The sequence below is a fragment of the Amia ocellicauda genome, chromosome 2 (assembly GCF_036373705.1).
Source record: "Amia ocellicauda isolate fAmiCal2 chromosome 2, fAmiCal2.hap1, whole genome shotgun sequence".
Lineage (NCBI taxonomy): Eukaryota > Metazoa > Chordata > Actinopteri > Amiiformes > Amiidae > Amia > Amia ocellicauda.
In genome coordinates, this window is record NC_089851.1 from 35,641,090 (window position 1) to 35,657,640 (window position 16,551).

Genomic DNA, 16,551 nt, shown 5'->3' on the forward strand with positions numbered 1-16,551 from the left:
GGCAGTCCTGTGGGCGAAAATGCCTTGTTGATTCTAGAGGTCAGAGGAGAATGGGCCGACTGATTCAAGCTGATAGAAGAGCAACTTTGACTGAAATAACCACTCGTTACAACCGAGGTATGCAGCAAAGCATTTGTGAAGCCACAACACGTACAACCTTGAGGCGGATGGGCTACAACAGCAGAAGACCCCACCGGGTACCACTCATCTCCACTACAAATAGGAAAAAGAGGCTACAATTTGCACAAGCTCACCAAAATTGGACAGTTGAAGACAGGAAAAATGTTGCCTGGTCTGATGAGTCTCGATTTCTGTTGAGACATTCAGATGGTAGAGTCAGAATTTGGCGTAAACAGAATGAGAACATGGATCCATCATGCCTTGTTACCACTGTGCAGCCTGGTGGTGGGGGATGTTTTCTTGGCACACTTTAGGCCCCTTAGTGCCAATTGGGCATCGTTTAAATGCCACGGCCTACCTGAGCATTGTTTCTGACCATGTCCATCCCTTTATGACCACCATGTACCCATCCTCTGATGGCTACTTCCAGCAGGATAATGCACCATGTCACAAAGGTCGAATCATTTCAAATTGGTTTCTTGAACATGACAATGAGTTCACTGTACTAAACTGGCCCCTACAGTCACCAGATCTCAACCCAATAGAGCATCTTTGGGATGTGGTGGAACGGGAGCTTCGTGCCCTGGATGTGCATCCCACAAATCTCCATCAACTGCAAGATGCTATCCTATCAATATGGGCCAACATTTCTAAAGAATGCTTTCAGCACCTTGTTGAATCAATGCCACGTAGAATTAAGGCAGTTCTGAAGGCGAAAGGGGGTCAAACACAGTATTAGTATGGTGTTCCTAATAATCCTTTAGGTGAGTGTATTTACAGATGCTTTTGTTACTTTTCATTCCTTTTCTTTCTTTTTACAAATGTAAACGTGATTTGCCAAAATATAGACCTTATATAAATATAGGCACTTACATAACTGTAAACCTCAATTTATTGCATCAATGTGTTTTAAACTGGGTCACACTACACGATTTCTACAATCCGACCCAATGTTGTGAACAGTGCGCAGCTCACACTTAACGACTATTTTGCACCGGATTTATGTCTTTTGCGTCGAGCGCTTCAGTACAGACACACAATGACTGATCTGGCATCCATGTCGTGGATCTGCGTCACAGCCTCCACACTCCCACACCTTGCACAAACACGCATGATCCACACAGAGAGAAGGGCAACAAACACGGACGCGGACATGCACAGGTCAAGTTTGTGTAACGCAGATCTGCGCTGCCCCACCAATGGGATCAGTGGATTTCTAAAGATCTGCGCAAAACTGTGGAAAGAACATGACCACAAGCCGCTGTTGCTGCGGACGAACACAAAAAGCGCAGAGAAAAGAGGATGAGTGTGAAGACATGGGGAGGCGAGGGCAGCAGCCTGTCTACTCTGTGTGAGAGCTGGATAGATATGGAGCGCCGTTTGTGCCAAAAGTGTTCGTCCATCAATTTGGTAGTTCACTGGGAAATTCATTCGGAAATTCGTCAATTCGGCCATTCAGCCGGCAGTTTGGTCATATAGTAGTAAATTCATCCAGTAATCTGTCAAGTAATTTGTTAATTTGTCCGATTCATGTGTTAAATAATCCGTAATTACATTGATCAACTTTGTAATTAATGTGGCTATTAATTCATATAAACAGACAAACTTCCAAACAAACTTACAGACAAACCGATGAACTTCCAGACAAACAGACCAACTGTCAATCATGCTCTGTGCCAAAAGTTCTGCCCAGGAGGTAATACTTCAGAGATTCCAGGGCCCACTTAATGGTCAGGCATTCCTTCTCCACCGTGGAATATCGCGTTTCATGTGCCAACAATTTCTGGCTGAGGAATAAGATGTGGTGCTCCTCACCTTTGTAGTTTTGGGATAAAAACACTCTCAGTCCTGTCTCCGATGCTTCAGTCTGTACTATAAAGGATGCTGAAAAGTCAGGTGCTTGTAAAAGTGGCCTCTGGCAGAGGGCTTCCTTCTTTCAGGTGAATTTGTTTAAGGGGTGTGTGATGGTGGCAAAATTGGGGATAAATCATCGATAATAACCAATGAGCCCCAAAAAAGCTTTTAATTTGTTTTTTATTAGCAGGCAGGGGCCAGTTGTGGATAGCCACTACTTTACTTTCCTGAGAACTCAGTACCCCTTGGCAGAGGTGGAAAGAGTACTGAAAAATTCTACTCAAGCAGAAGTACTGTTACTTTGATTAAATTTTACTCAAGTAGAAGTAAAAGTACTGGTATAATTTTTTTTTTTATTTGTATTTACAAATTTACAAATACAAATACCAACTTACCTAGAACACAAAGAAATGTTGATGTAACTTTATTGTTAGTTTATTGTGGGGGACATCACTGGTCAGGACAGGAGGCCGTATTTGGGACAGAATAATGAATGACATAACAGAATGCCCATTGACTATAATGGGGAATCCCCATAGACTACAATGGGTAAAATATCTCCAAAGCAAAAGGTCTGTATCTCCAAATCCCACACAGGAATTCTAAAATCCTGAATACACTTTCTTTAAAATAACCTCATATAAAACATAAAAGTGGAATGACAAGGAATGACAGCTGCTTTCTATGGAATGACAGGCCTGGAATATCGAAAACGCACTGAAAACAGCACAAATAGGTTTGACTGCCTATGTATGTGTACTCAATAATAGGGTGTAACGATTCCACACATTTTCAATTCGGTTCAATTTGCGATTGTAGTTGTTATTTTTCTTCACACACTTGTCTCCAAATTAATTACCTTTTTTGACAAAAATCGAACAATTATTTTAACACTGCCAGCCAGGAAATCAACAATACCAGTATTGACAGTAAATTAAGTAAATTAAGACTTTACGTAGTTCTAGATTTGCATGAACAGTTTTTCTGGAGTTGTCATCAGGGGCAGACTGGGACCAAAAACGCCCCTGGCCGGAAAACCACATGGGACGACCGGCCCACACGGGAGTCGAGCTAAAAATTGGTCTGGCACTTCTGGCATTTGTCAGAACTGACCGATGGCCAGTCCGCCTATGGTTGTCGTGATTGAATACCAAGGAACATTAGAAACTTGCTGAGCCAATCAGAGGACAGGCAGACAGGAGTTGGATCAGCTGCGATGATTCAATTATGTATCAAAACGTGCACATATACATACACAAGAACAATAATAATAAAACAAACTTTTTCACAATATATTATATAAATCAGTATGCACATATCTTAGCAGCCATATACAATTATAAAACAAGTAACTCGTTATAAAATTTACAGGAAACTGAAATATTACATAGACTAGTATTATGCAACGTGAAAGTGCTTTGAAATGGCTCTGTCTGTATTACAGCTGTGTACAGCAATGCAGAAAACGTGCTTTTCAACACTACAGTGCCCTATAATAAAATTAGCATCAAACAGGTAATGATCAAAGCATTGATCCAGAGACCTGGGTTTGCAACGAGATCAAGACTGAATTAGAAACTTGCTGAGCCGATCACAGGGCAGGCAGACGAGAGCTATAGCAGCTGCAAATCTGCTAATAAAATAAATAATAACAATAATATATGAATATATGACTTATAGAAAATCACGATTCAGGAATTAACATGATTATAACTCATAATTACTATTTGTTATTACAAAGCCCAGATTGTCGGCTATATTGTATTCAGTATATCCTACCGCATAAACTGCATGTTCCACGGTTGGAGAAGAAAGTGTTTATAATTTATTACATTTGAGGAGTTCGCAGCTGAAATGCTGTATAGGTATTTAATTCAAATATTTAGTGACATAGAAGAACGGATAAGCAGGAGAAATGCACACACGCAGAGATACTGTATTTACCGTCTGCTGTCATTTTGTTTTTTCTGATACTTTAAATAATTTTGGTTTGACGAAGCCAAATAAATAACTAAATAAATCATGACCCCGCTTTAAATTTGATGGTCAAAATGAAATGCTCATTTCCATGGATCTTCTATTTCGATTAAAAATATACACCCCTACTCACTAATACTCGTGGCTAGATAGCTATTTAACTTACCTCACTGCTGCTGCAGGACTGGATGACTGACTTCAAATCTTTAGTTGGTTGACAAATAACAGTAACCATCACGACATACAGTTTGATTGGCCTGTTGAGTGTTGTGGGTGGAATGCTTCTTCATTTATTGGTCTTTTTGTCTGTCATCCACATTTTTTTTCCATGACAGCCTTCAAAATTTGTACTCTGTAACTCTGTACTCTGAATGCCTTTTTGAAAGTAGCGAAGTACAATACTGAACTCAAAACATACTTAGGTAACAGTAAAATTACCAAATTTGAAAAATACTCAAAAAAGTACAAGTACACGAAAAAGCTACTGAATTACAGTTGTAATTTGTTACTTTCCACCCCTGCCCATCGGCTGATAATATATCTTAGATCCTGCACCTCGCTAAATCCTATGCGGCATTTCTTTGAGTCCACCACTGCCTGTACCTTATGTACTGATAATCCGAGTGTTTCCCAGCCTCTTGATTAGTTAATCTATTCTTTGTGTCAAATTCTGATACTTCATTTACCTTACAAAACCATACTAAGCCATCAGGTTTTGGTACTAGCACCACCTCAGTAGTGACTGCACTTGGTTGGTGGTGATAGTCACCGGACACTCCATGACGCCTTCCAATGAATCAGTCACATATGCCAAAAGCAGGTGACATTCTCGAATACCGGTTAACCCTGCTGGGGTCTCAGTCGGCATTAGTTAATCAGTTATGTGACGTTGACATGATATACACTACCGTTCAGAAGTTTGGGGTCACTTAGAAATGTCCTTGTTTTCGAAAGAAAAGCTGTTTTGTTGTCCATTAAAATAACATCAAATTGATCAGAAATACAGTGTTAATTGTTGTAAATGACTATTGTAGCTGGAAATGGCTGATTTGTAAGGGAATATCTACATCTACGTACAGAGGCCCATTATCAGCAACCATCAATCCTGTGTTCCAATGGCACGTTGTGTTTGCTAATCCAAGTTTATCATTTTAAAAGGCTAATTGATCATTAGAAAACCCTTTTGCAATTATGTTAGCACAGCTGAAAACTGTTGTGCTGTTAAAGAAGCAATAAAACTGGCCTTCTTTAGATTAGTTGAGTATCTGGAGCATCAGCAATTGTGGGTTCAATTACAGGCTCAAAATGGCCAGAAACAAAGAACTTTCTTCTGAAACTCATCAGTCTATTCTTGTTCTGAGAAATGAAGGCTATTCAATGCAAGAAATTGCCAAGAAACTGAAGATTTTGTACAACGCCGTGTAATACTCCCTTCACAGAACAGCGCAGACTGACTCTAACCAGAATAGAAACAGGAGTGGGAGGCCCCGGTGCACAACTGAACAAGAGGACGAATACATTAGAGTGTCTAGTTTGAGAAACAGATGCCTCACAGGTCCTCAACTGGCAGTTTAATTAAATAGTACCAGCAAAACACCAGTCTCAACGTGAAGTGAAGAGGCAACTCCGGGATGCTGGCCTTCTAGGCAGAGTTGCAAAGAAAAAGCTGTATCTCAGGCTGGCCAATAAAAATAACAGATTAAGATGGGGAAAAGAACACAGACACTGGACAGAGGAAGACTGGAAAAAAGTGTTATGGACAGACAAATCTAAGTTTGAGGTGTTCAGATCACAAAGAAGAACATTTGTGAGACGCAGACCAAATGAAAAGATGCTGGAGGAGTGTTGATGCCATCTGTCAAGCAGGGTGCAGGCAATGTTATGGTCTGGGGTGAACTCTCTTCAGATTACCTCCACAAATTGACAGCTAGAATGCCAAAGGTCTGCAAGGCTGTAATTGCTTCAAATGGAGTATTCTTTGACGAAAGCAAAGTTTGAAGGACACAATTATTATTTCAAAAATCACTATTTCTAACCTTTCAATGACTATAGTTCCTATTCATTTTGCTGTATTTCCTATTCTAACTCATTTAATGTATGTTTTCATGGAAAACAAGGACATTTCTAAGTGACCCCAAACTTTTGAACAGTAGTATACAGTGCATCCGGAAAGTATTCACAGTGCTTCATTTTTTCCACATTTTATGTTACAGCCTTATTCCAAAATGGATTAAATTCATTATTTTCCTCAAAATTCTACTAACAATACCCCATCATGACAACATGAAAGAAGCTTGTTTGAAATCTTTGCAAATTTATTAAAAATAAAAAACAAAAAAAGCACATGTACATAAGTATTCACAGCCTTTGCCATGACACTCAAAATTGAGCTCAGGTGCATCCTGTTTCCACTGATCATCCTTGAGATGTTTCTACAACTTGATTGGAGTCCACCTGTGGTAAATTCAGTTGATTGGACATGATTTGGAAAGGCACACACCTGTCTATATAAGGTCCCACAGTTAACAGTGCATGTCAGAGCACAAACCAAGCCATGGAGTCCAAGGAATTGTCTGTAGACCTCCGAGACAGGATTGTATTGAGGCACAGATCTGGGGAAGGGTACAGAAAAATTTCTGCAGCATTGAAGGTCCCAATGAGCACAGTGGCCTCCATCATCCGTAAATGGAAGAAGTTTGGAACAACCAGGACTCTTCCTAGAGCTGGCCGCCCGGCCAAACTGAGCGATCGGGGGAGAAGGCCCTTAGTCAGGGAGGTGACCAAGAACCCGATGGTCACTGTGACAGAGCTCCAGTGTGTCTCTGTGGAGAGAGGAGAACCTTCCAGAAGAACAACCATCTCTGCAGCACTCCACCAATCAGGCCTGTATGGTAGAGTGGCCAGACGGAAGCCACTCCTCAGTAAAAGGCACTTGACAGCCCGCCTGGAGTTTGCCAAAAGGCACCTGAAGGACTCTCAGACCATGAGAAACAAAGATTGAACTCTTTGGCCTGAATGGCAAGCGTCATGTCTGGAGGAAACCAGGCACCGCTCATCACCTGGCCAATACCATCCCTACAGTGAAGCATGGTGGTGGCAGCATCATGCTGTGGGGATTTTTTTCAGCGGCAGGAACTGGGAGACTAGTCAGGATCGAGGGAAAGATGAATGCAGCAACGTACGGAGACATCCTTGATGAAAACCTGCTCTAGAGCGCTCTGGACCTCAGACTGGGGTGAAGGTTCATCTTCCAACATGACAACGACCCTAAGCACACAGCCAAGATAACAAAGGAGTGGCTACAGGACAACTCTGTGAATGTCCTTGAGTGGCCCAGCCAGAGCCCAGACTTGAACCCGATTTGAACATCTCTGGAGAGATCTGAAAATGGCTGTGCACCGACGCTCCCCATCCAACCTGATGGAGCTTGAGAGGTCCTGCAAAGAAGAATGGGAGAAACTGCCCAGAAATAGGTGTGCCAAGCTTGTAGCATCATACTCGAAAAGACTTGAGGCTGTAATTGGTGCCAAAGGTGCTTCAATAAAGTATTGAGCAAAGGCTGTGATTACTTATGTACATGTGCTTTTTTGTTTTTTATTTTTAATACATTTGCAAAGATTTCAAACAAACTTCTTTCACGTTGTCATTATGGGGTATTGTTAGTAGAATTTTGAGGAAAATAATGAATTTAATCCATTTTGGAATAAGGCTGTAACATAACAAAATGTGGAAAAAGTGAAGCGCTGTGAATACTTTCCGGATGCACTGTATGTCCCATTTCCCCACACTTCCGTCAACAGCAAGTATCTTGGTCATAAAACCCTCTTCCCCCATGTCTCCTCTCTGGGATGTTTCCCAGAATGTCTTTGGCCGGGCTCCCTTGGCTCCTTGGTTCATTTTTCTGTCTTTCTGAAGCGGTTTGGTGAGCGGTTTCTCCAGCCGACTCCCCTTTAGTAACTGTGCTGTATCCTGGTGTCTTTCAAATATATCCATAATTTCTTCGGTGGATTTGGGTTCTGCTTGACAGGCGGTTCCAAGTGGTCCAAATCCTCCATTGCAACGGTGCGTGCGTTTGTGTGGGGAAGGGGAATGTGTATGAACCTGGACCTGGAGAGCCAAAACAAAGAAGACCGTTGAAAACCAAACTAAAACTCAAACTCTTCTTTGAGCCTAACTAGAAAATATAATCACGGCTCCCTCTCTAAACATATAACAAAAGAGCAATACAAACAGATAAACACGGAGCAGTCCAGAATCCAAAAGGGGTAGCCTAAAGGTCAGTTGCCAAAGTTCGTTCTTGTTATAGCTTTCTATTCACTCTCTCACACTCCAAAACAGCCTCCCTGATTTTCCTTTACAGTACTTTGTGCCCTACCAGCACTTCTGCGCTGCTCCACCAATGGGATCGGTGGAATTCTGAAGATCTGCGCAGAACTGCGGAAATCTGAGCTACACATACGTGATCTAAGTGTTACCTCTGCAGCTGTAGAGCCAGAAGCATCATAAACAATATTTCATCATCCTTGATATGTGCAATGTATTAATGTAGTGTAGTGCATAAGTACGTGTCCAACTTCAATGACAAAAGCATTCTTAAGTACATTGACACAGCCAACAGGGAGAGAAACGCAAAAGTTGCTAGAAAGATTCAGAGCTCTTTGAATAGAACTCTATAGGGAGAGAAAAAAATGTTGCCTTTCTGTCAATTGACCATTTCTTCAAAAGAGCTGAAAACTGTCAGTCCACCGACCTAAGGCCTTCAAGGGAGCAAGAAAATTATAAATAAAAAAAAAAATGCATTTCTTTACAAATTTTATATAGTACAACCCAATTCCAAAAAAGTTGGGACAGTATGGAAAATGCAAAAAACAAACAAAATGAGTCTTTTGAAAATTCACCCTGTACTATATTGAAAACACATTATTTGATGTTTAGTTGATTTTTGAAAATATACAAATCTGATGACTGCAACACACTCCAAAAAATGACTGTTTACCGCTGTGTAAAATCACCTTTTCTTATAATAACACTTATTAAGCGTTTGGGCACTGAAGACACCAGTTGGTTAAGTTTAGCAAGCGGAATTTTCCCCCATTCATCCATTATGCATTTCTTCAGCTGCGCCACTGTACGGGGCCTTCGTTGCCTTATTTTGCACTTCATGATGCGCCACACATTCTCAATCGGAGACAGGTCAGGACTGCAGGCAGGCCATGCTAGCACCCGCACTCTCTGCCTACGCAACCATGTGCTTCTAATCCGGTCAGAATGTGGTTTGGTGTTGTCCTGCTGGAAAATGCAGGGACGTCCCTGGAAAAGACGACATCTGGATGGCAGCATATGTTGTGTACATATCTTTCTGCATTAATGGTGCCCTCACAGATGTGCAAGTTACCCATGCCATGGGCACTGACACACCCCCGTACCATGAAAGACGCTGGATTTTGGACCTGATGCTGATAACAGCTTGGATGTTCATTTTCCTCTTTGGCCCGGAGAACACGATGGTTGTTTTGTCCAAAAACTATTTGAAATGTTGACTCGTCGGACCACAAAACACAATTCCACTGTGCTACTGTCCATATCAGATGAGACCGAGCCCAGAGAAGTTGGCGGCGCTTCTGGACAGTGTTGATGTATGGCTTCTGCTTTGCATAGTAAAGCCTTATCTTGTATCTGTGGATGCAGCGGCGAATGGTGTTGACTGACAAAGGTTTACCAAAGTATTCCTGAGCCCATGTCAGCATATCCATTACAGGCTCATGACATCTGAGGGATCGGAGATCACGCGCATTCGGAAGTGGTTTTCGGCCTTGCCCTTTACACACCGAGATTTGACCGGATTCCTTAAATCTTTTAATTATATTGTGCACTGTAGAAGGTGAAATGCCCACAATCCTACCGATTTGTCTTTGGGGAATGTTGTTCTCAAAGTGTTGGATTATTCGCTGAGGCCTCTGTTGGCAGATTGGCGAGCCTCGACCCATCCTTGCTCTTGAAGGACTATGCCTTTTTATACTAATTCTTATATACTATGATTACACGATTGCCTCACCTGTTTCACATCACCTTCTTATTTCAACTTGTCACATCGCTACTAGTCCTAAATTGCCCCTGTCCCAACTTTTTTGGAACGTGTTGCATGCATCAATTTCAAAATAAATGTTTACCTTCAAAAAACTATGCAGTTGATTAGGTAAAACATCAAATACCTTGTCTTTATACGTTTTTGTTTAAATACAAGTCAAAGTACATTTACAAATCACTCCTTTTTGTTTTTATTAGCATTTTCCATACTGTCCCAACTTTTTCGGAATTGGGGTTGTATTTAAAAGAATAAAAATAGCAACGTATCCCTATTTTACACGTTAAAATTTACTTGCATCAATTTCTGGGAACCAATTAATCACGTAATACGAGGCACCCCTATATATATATATATATATATATATATATACAGCTCTGGAAAGAATTAAGAGACCACTACAAATTTGTTTTCAATCAGCATCTCTACAGGTATGGCAGCCATTCCATTTTAGTGTCTGTTGAATTCCAACACAGACACGCCTCCTTCTACTGAATGAGCTACTGATTAGGTGATCACCTGATCCAAATCTTATTTAATGGGGAAAAGTATAAAAACCACTGCTGTGGTCATCACTATCCTCTTGCAATAGGACCAGATGGATGGCAAAAACAGTGCTAGTAGTACCTCAAAGGTAATTGGTAAAAATAACTATTGACCATGCCAAAAGTTGAAAAGGAAAGTTTTGAGTGATGAAAAGAAGGGTTCAGTTCTGGCTTTACTGGCAGAGGGATACAGTGAGCGTCTGGTTGCTTCCATCCTTAAAATTTCAAAGACAGCGGTTCATAAGAACAAGGTCAAGCAGCAGACATTGGGGACAACAAAGCTAAGAGGGGCGAAAAACGACTCTCCACTGACCGGGATGAACGCCAACTCATTCGAATGTCACTCAACAACCATAGGATGACATCAAGTGACCTACAAAGAGAATGGCAAATGGCAGCTGGGGTGAAGTGCACGCCGAGGACGGATCGAAACAGGCTCCTAGGTCCAGGGCTGAAGTCGTGCAAAGCTAGGAAAAAGCCCTTCATCAATGAGAAGCAAAGAATAGCCAGGATGAGGTTTGCAAAAGATCATAAGGACCGTAGAGGACTGGAGTGAGGTCATCTTCTCTGATGAGTCCAGTTTTCAGCTTTGCCGAACACCTGGTCATCTAATGGTTAGACGGAGACCTGGAGAGGCCTACAAGCCACAGCGTCTCGCACCCACTGTGAAATTTGGTGGAGGATCGTTGATGAACTGGGGGTGCTTGAACTTGAACTTGAACTGGAATCGGGCAGATTTGTCTTTGTGAAGGACGCATGAATCAAGCCACGTACAAGGTTGTCCTGGAAGAATACTTGCTTCCTTCTGCCCTGACAATGTTCCCCAACTCTGAGGATTGGTTTTTCCAGCAGGACAATGCTCCATGCCACACAGCCAGGTCAATGGATGGAGGACCACCAGATCAAGACCCTGTCTTGGCCAGCCCAATCTCCAGACTTGAACCCCATTGAAAACTCTGGAAAAGTGATCAAGAGGAAGATGGATGGTCACAAGTGATCAAACAAAGCCAAGCTGCTTGAATTTTTGTGCCAGAACTGGCATGAAGTCACCCAACAGCAATGTGAAAGACTGGTGGAGAGCTTGCCAAGATGCATGAAAGCTGTGATTGAAAATCAGTTATTCCACCAAATATTGACTTCTGAACTCTTCCTAAGTTAAAACATGAGTATTGTATTGTTTAAAAATGAATATGAACTTATTTTCTTTGCAGGTCTGACAATCTTCTCTGTTATTTTGACCAGTTGTCATTTTCTGTAAATAAATGCTCTATAATTGAAGTAGAGCTGCTGCCACCCATGCATTCTCTTTTTTCTGGATGTATTTGTCCTTTCATTTACAATGATATAGTATTGATATGATATTGGATATTGCTGTACCTCAAAAATGAACTTCTTGTCATCCATGCTGTTTGTTATGGGGCATGTGCATATACAGAGGGGTGTTTCCACGTGAGTTTACATTACTTCTGATTGGTCAGATTCTTTCCAGTCGTGGCAAAAATAAATACCAAATAAATAGATACAGTTTCTATCTCAGCGACACTATTTTTTCTTAAAGTAGCTTGGAAGCTTCTATTGAAATCCAGGCAGTTCTAAAAATGTTGCGCATGTCCATTGTGTAGCACCAACAATCTTGAAAGGGACAAGTTCGCCGAACGTGGAGGGGGGGGTACTGTCATGGTCTCCTAGCACTCCCACCTTTATCACCGCTAGGGGCCGCCAATTCCCTGCCTTTCCTAGCACTCTCCCAGCACTCAGTCTATTAACATTCCGGTCAACCATGTGCACTCTTGCTTCCACCCTCTGTTCCCATTCGCCCTGCAGCTCCCAAGCCTGGTTTCCTGTTCCCTTATAATCCCTTCACTTCCCTCAGTCATGGTGAAGTTTCGTCAGTTCACCCTGCAATCCTGAGCCTTCTCCTTGTGTCCTCTCCCGTAGCCTTGTTTCCCTGTGCCTGGTATTTTCCGTGTTTCCTTGACCCCTAGCCTGACTTCCCGACCGCACTTCTGTCTCTTCCTTGCTTTCTCTGTTCGCCCGATCGCCTGACCATCGCCTGTTACCACGACCACGTCTTCGCCTAGCCCTGTATTGTCCTGATCAACCAGCACCCGACCCGCGCCTGTTCGACCATCCCGCAATCCAGCACTGCACTTGGCTCCCCAGTTCCCGAGCCCCCCCGCGAATCGTGACACATATTAGAATGTGTAGTACATTTTGTTTCACTTCTTGAGTTCAGATGCTTTTGTTTTTTTAATAAAGGGGGAAAAAAGTATTCCAAAAGTAATCTAAAAGTATTCTGATTACCTTACTGACTTGGAGTAATGTATTGGATTAGGTTACAGATTATTTTCAAAACAAGGTGATCAGTATTCTGTAATGGAATACTTTTTCAAAGTAACCCTCCCAACCCTGTTCGTTACTTAGCACTCCTGATTTGTACTTAGTTACTGTGCAAGCCTGATTTTTTTTTTTTTTCAAATCTGTTTCTGTTTAAGTTTATCATAAAACAAATTCTCAATTTTTGATAATTTGTTAAAATTAAGTTACCAAATATGTAACCCACGACATGTGCCCTGGACTCTCTCCCAATTCACCTCCTCCAAGCGACTGCCCCAGATCTACTCCCCTTCATCTCCTCTCTCCTCAACTCCTCCCTCCTCTCTGTCTGTTTCCCCTCTGCTTTCAAACAATCTTCTGTGATTGCACTCCTCAACAAACCCACCCTCGACCCTGCCTCTCCTCAGAACTACCACTGTCTCCTCTTCCTCTCACAGACCCTTCAGTGATCTGTTCACCGACAGCTCTCTGCATTTCTTTCCCACCCCTCACTCCTTGATCCTCTGCAATTCGTCTTCCGGCAGCCTCCCTCTCCTCAGTCCTAATCCTCTTTGATCTCTCCACAGCGTTTGACACAGTCGATCCCTCCATCCTCCTCTCCTGCCTTGCAGAACTTGGAATCTCCGGAACTGCTCTCACCTGGTTCTCATACCTCATCGACCGGACCTACCCAGTGACATGGTGAGGTTCTTTGTGCACACCACAACCTCTCCTCATAGGCGTACCCCAAGGCTCTGTCCTGGGCCCCTTCCTATTCTCTCTCTATACTTGCTCCCTGGGCCCCCTCATCGCATCCCATCGCATCTACCATTTCTATGCCGATGATGCCCAGATCTTCCTGTCTTTTCCCTCTTCTGACCCTCTCATCCCCTCTCACATCTCTTCCAGTTTGTCTGCTAGCTCCGCCTGGATGCACTCACACCACCTCAAGCTCAACCTCTCCAAATCTGTTCTCCTCTTCTTTCCCCCTCTTCCTCACCTTCTGCTGATCTCTCCATCTCAATCCCCGTGGATTCACTCTCTCCTTCTTCTTCCGCAAAAAATCTAGGAGTCACCCTCTATCCTGCATCCTCCTACACTCACGCTGAATCTGACCCTTCCTCACCGACTAATCGACTCAGCTCCTCGTCCAGTCACTGGTCCTCTCCCGCCTGGACTACTGCAACTCCCTCCTGGCCGGCCTGCCTGCATCCACTACCCGCCGCTCCAGCTCATCCAGAACTCTGCGGCTCGTCTGGTGTCTCTCTGCCCTGATTCACACACGCTACCCCACAGCTCCCGATACCGGCACTCAGCATTCAGTTCAAGACACTGACCCTCACCTACCGCTGTCTCGACCACACTGAACCGAGTTACCTTCAGACCCTGACCTCTCTGTACTTCCCCTCCAGACTTCTCCAGTCTCCAGTCGTCCTGTGCCAGAACACTAACTTTGCCTCTTCTCCACTCCTCTTCCTCCAGAGCTGCTCCTTTGGCACCTAAGTGGTGGAATGACCTTCCCATTGAAGTCAAGACAGCAGAGTCCCTGACCTCCTTCCAGCAATTACTCAAGACACATTTTTTCAGACTGCACATTTCATTTAGTCGTTAATTCCTTTGTAGCTCAGCTCTCCTGTAAAACTTATATAAGTACTTGTGTTGTTTACTTTGATTTCCCCTATGCCCCCTTCAACTTAGCTCTTAACTATGGCTTCACACCTTGTCTGCACTTATTAGCTATTACAATCTAGGACAGGGATGGAGAACCTTTTTTGGCTAGAGTGCCCAAAGTCTTGTTTATATATTGCCAAGTGCCAAAGGGTGCCAATGATAAATTAGGGATGTAAAAGTATATACAGGGGCTAAACAGCATTTTTTTTAAAACAATATATATATTTGGTTGTAATTAAGTTATTAAGCAAACATGCGAACAAAACAAAATGCCATAAAGAAAAATCTAAGAACCATGGACAGATAGAACAACGTATATTTACTTAATATCTACTGCTTTTACATTTTGCTAAACTGGTAAAAACTGGTAGATTAATATACATTGTGTGGCACTTATGTTTTAAGAAAAACATAATGCAGTGGTATCAATCTACCATGAGTATGAGTATGCACAAATGTACTCTACACATCAAAGGCATAATTTACAACAGGACAGACTTACAATTTCTGTCTTCTTGCTCCTGCTCCCACAGTGCAGGACGCTGTTAATCATGACATTAATATCTCATCCATGATGTGCAGCTTTTCACAGTTCTGCGTGGATCTGTGCAGCTCCGCCAACGGGAGAGGAGGATTCTGCAATTCTGCGCATAACTGCGAAAATCTGCGCACAAGAACCCCACCTAAGACATGAATATTCAGAAAATAACGTGAGCGCTGCTCAATGACTTGGGGGCGCTGCTGTCACTGCCAAATATACTGACTGGTTTTCTAAAGTGCAAATTAGTTTAGACAATTGAGGGGCGGGCTGGCAATAAAATAAAAAATAATAAAATAATAAAAACGCAGATAGTTGCTTACTTGGCCTGCCAAGCTGTCCGGCTCTGTGTGCCACAGGTTCGCCATCCCTGATCTAGGATGTAGAACATATTTTGTGTTTCCTGTATATTTTCCTGTACACTTGTGTAATTTGGAACTTGTAATTGCATTATGCTTTGAAATGTACTGTATTATTGCACATTTGTAATGCTCTTGTTTTTTTGTAAGTTGCCCTTATTACTAAGTGTGCATAACCCCAACTGACACTCAGTCTCATGTCAGCCATGAACATCCCTGATCTTCGTCCAGGTTATTTTGTTTTTTACAATCACATTACAGTGGTCTGCTAATAAATAAACAATAATAATAATGTGAAATGACATAGACTGGCCACCAGGGGGCGGTACAAATTTAGATATGGAAAAAGACTCATCTGCAGTCATTTGAGACTGGAGAAAATATACGAATCTTTACAGGGGGTCCCCAAACAAAAGCTTTGTCTAAATCTGGAGGTTTCAGGAATTCCACCTTTAATGAGTTTTGTGTGATCTGTCTTGTCAAATCTACCTTATTTAGCAATACACTCCTTTAGCTTGGACTCCCATTTCTTAAGCTACAATGACTGATTTATTTTTGTTTTCCCAACACAGCAATATTCCCATCTATGTCACATTTGAATACCTTGCCGCAGCTGCATCAGCATTTGGAAGGATTCTGCATTTCTATTATATTGTCAGAGTGATAGGGAAATGTTTTTGCAAAGCTGAGGCTTGCTTTAAAATAAATATTGGTATGGCTTTATGTGTTCCCCTTCATGTTAACGCCTGCATAAAGGTTTCATAACCCTTTTATAATGGTAACATAACACTGATTGACCACATTCATCAAGCCTTCTATTGTCATTGTGTTTACAACTGCTAACTGAGACCATGTAAACCATAATATACTTTAGAAAATGTGAAATCCCCTAACCCTAACCCCTATTCTAATAACCAGTGGTATATATACAAATGTGTCAGCTACATCATTGCAAAAGTGGTTATAAAGCATTATAAATATGGTTATGTTGTGTTATGTAGCCTCTCTGAAGGTTTTTTGAAGTCTCAACAGAGGGAGTGTCAAATAAAGTATGACCACACTATTTGCACAAGTGCTTGGATTACC

At 42.2% G+C, this 16,551-nt stretch overlaps 1 protein-coding gene across 2 annotated transcripts in view; it reads left to right on the plus strand.

Annotated features, from left to right (window-relative positions):
- Positions 1–16,551, plus strand: part of LOC136770048 (reversion-inducing cysteine-rich protein with Kazal motifs-like) — a 43,879-nt gene extending 27,328 nt beyond the window's left edge. Inside the window, exons 7-8 of one of the 2 annotated variants that reach the window (XM_066723364.1) lie at positions 13,485–13,599; positions 14,380–16,551. In XM_066723364.1, coding sequence (XP_066579461.1) covers positions 13,485–13,595 — 111 coding nt within the window. In that variant the 3' untranslated portion in view covers positions 13,596–13,599; positions 14,380–16,551. Of the gene's footprint in view, positions 1–13,484; positions 13,600–13,966; positions 14,055–14,379 lie in introns of those variants that run through there. The other variant, XM_066723363.1, reaches the window with a different exon arrangement.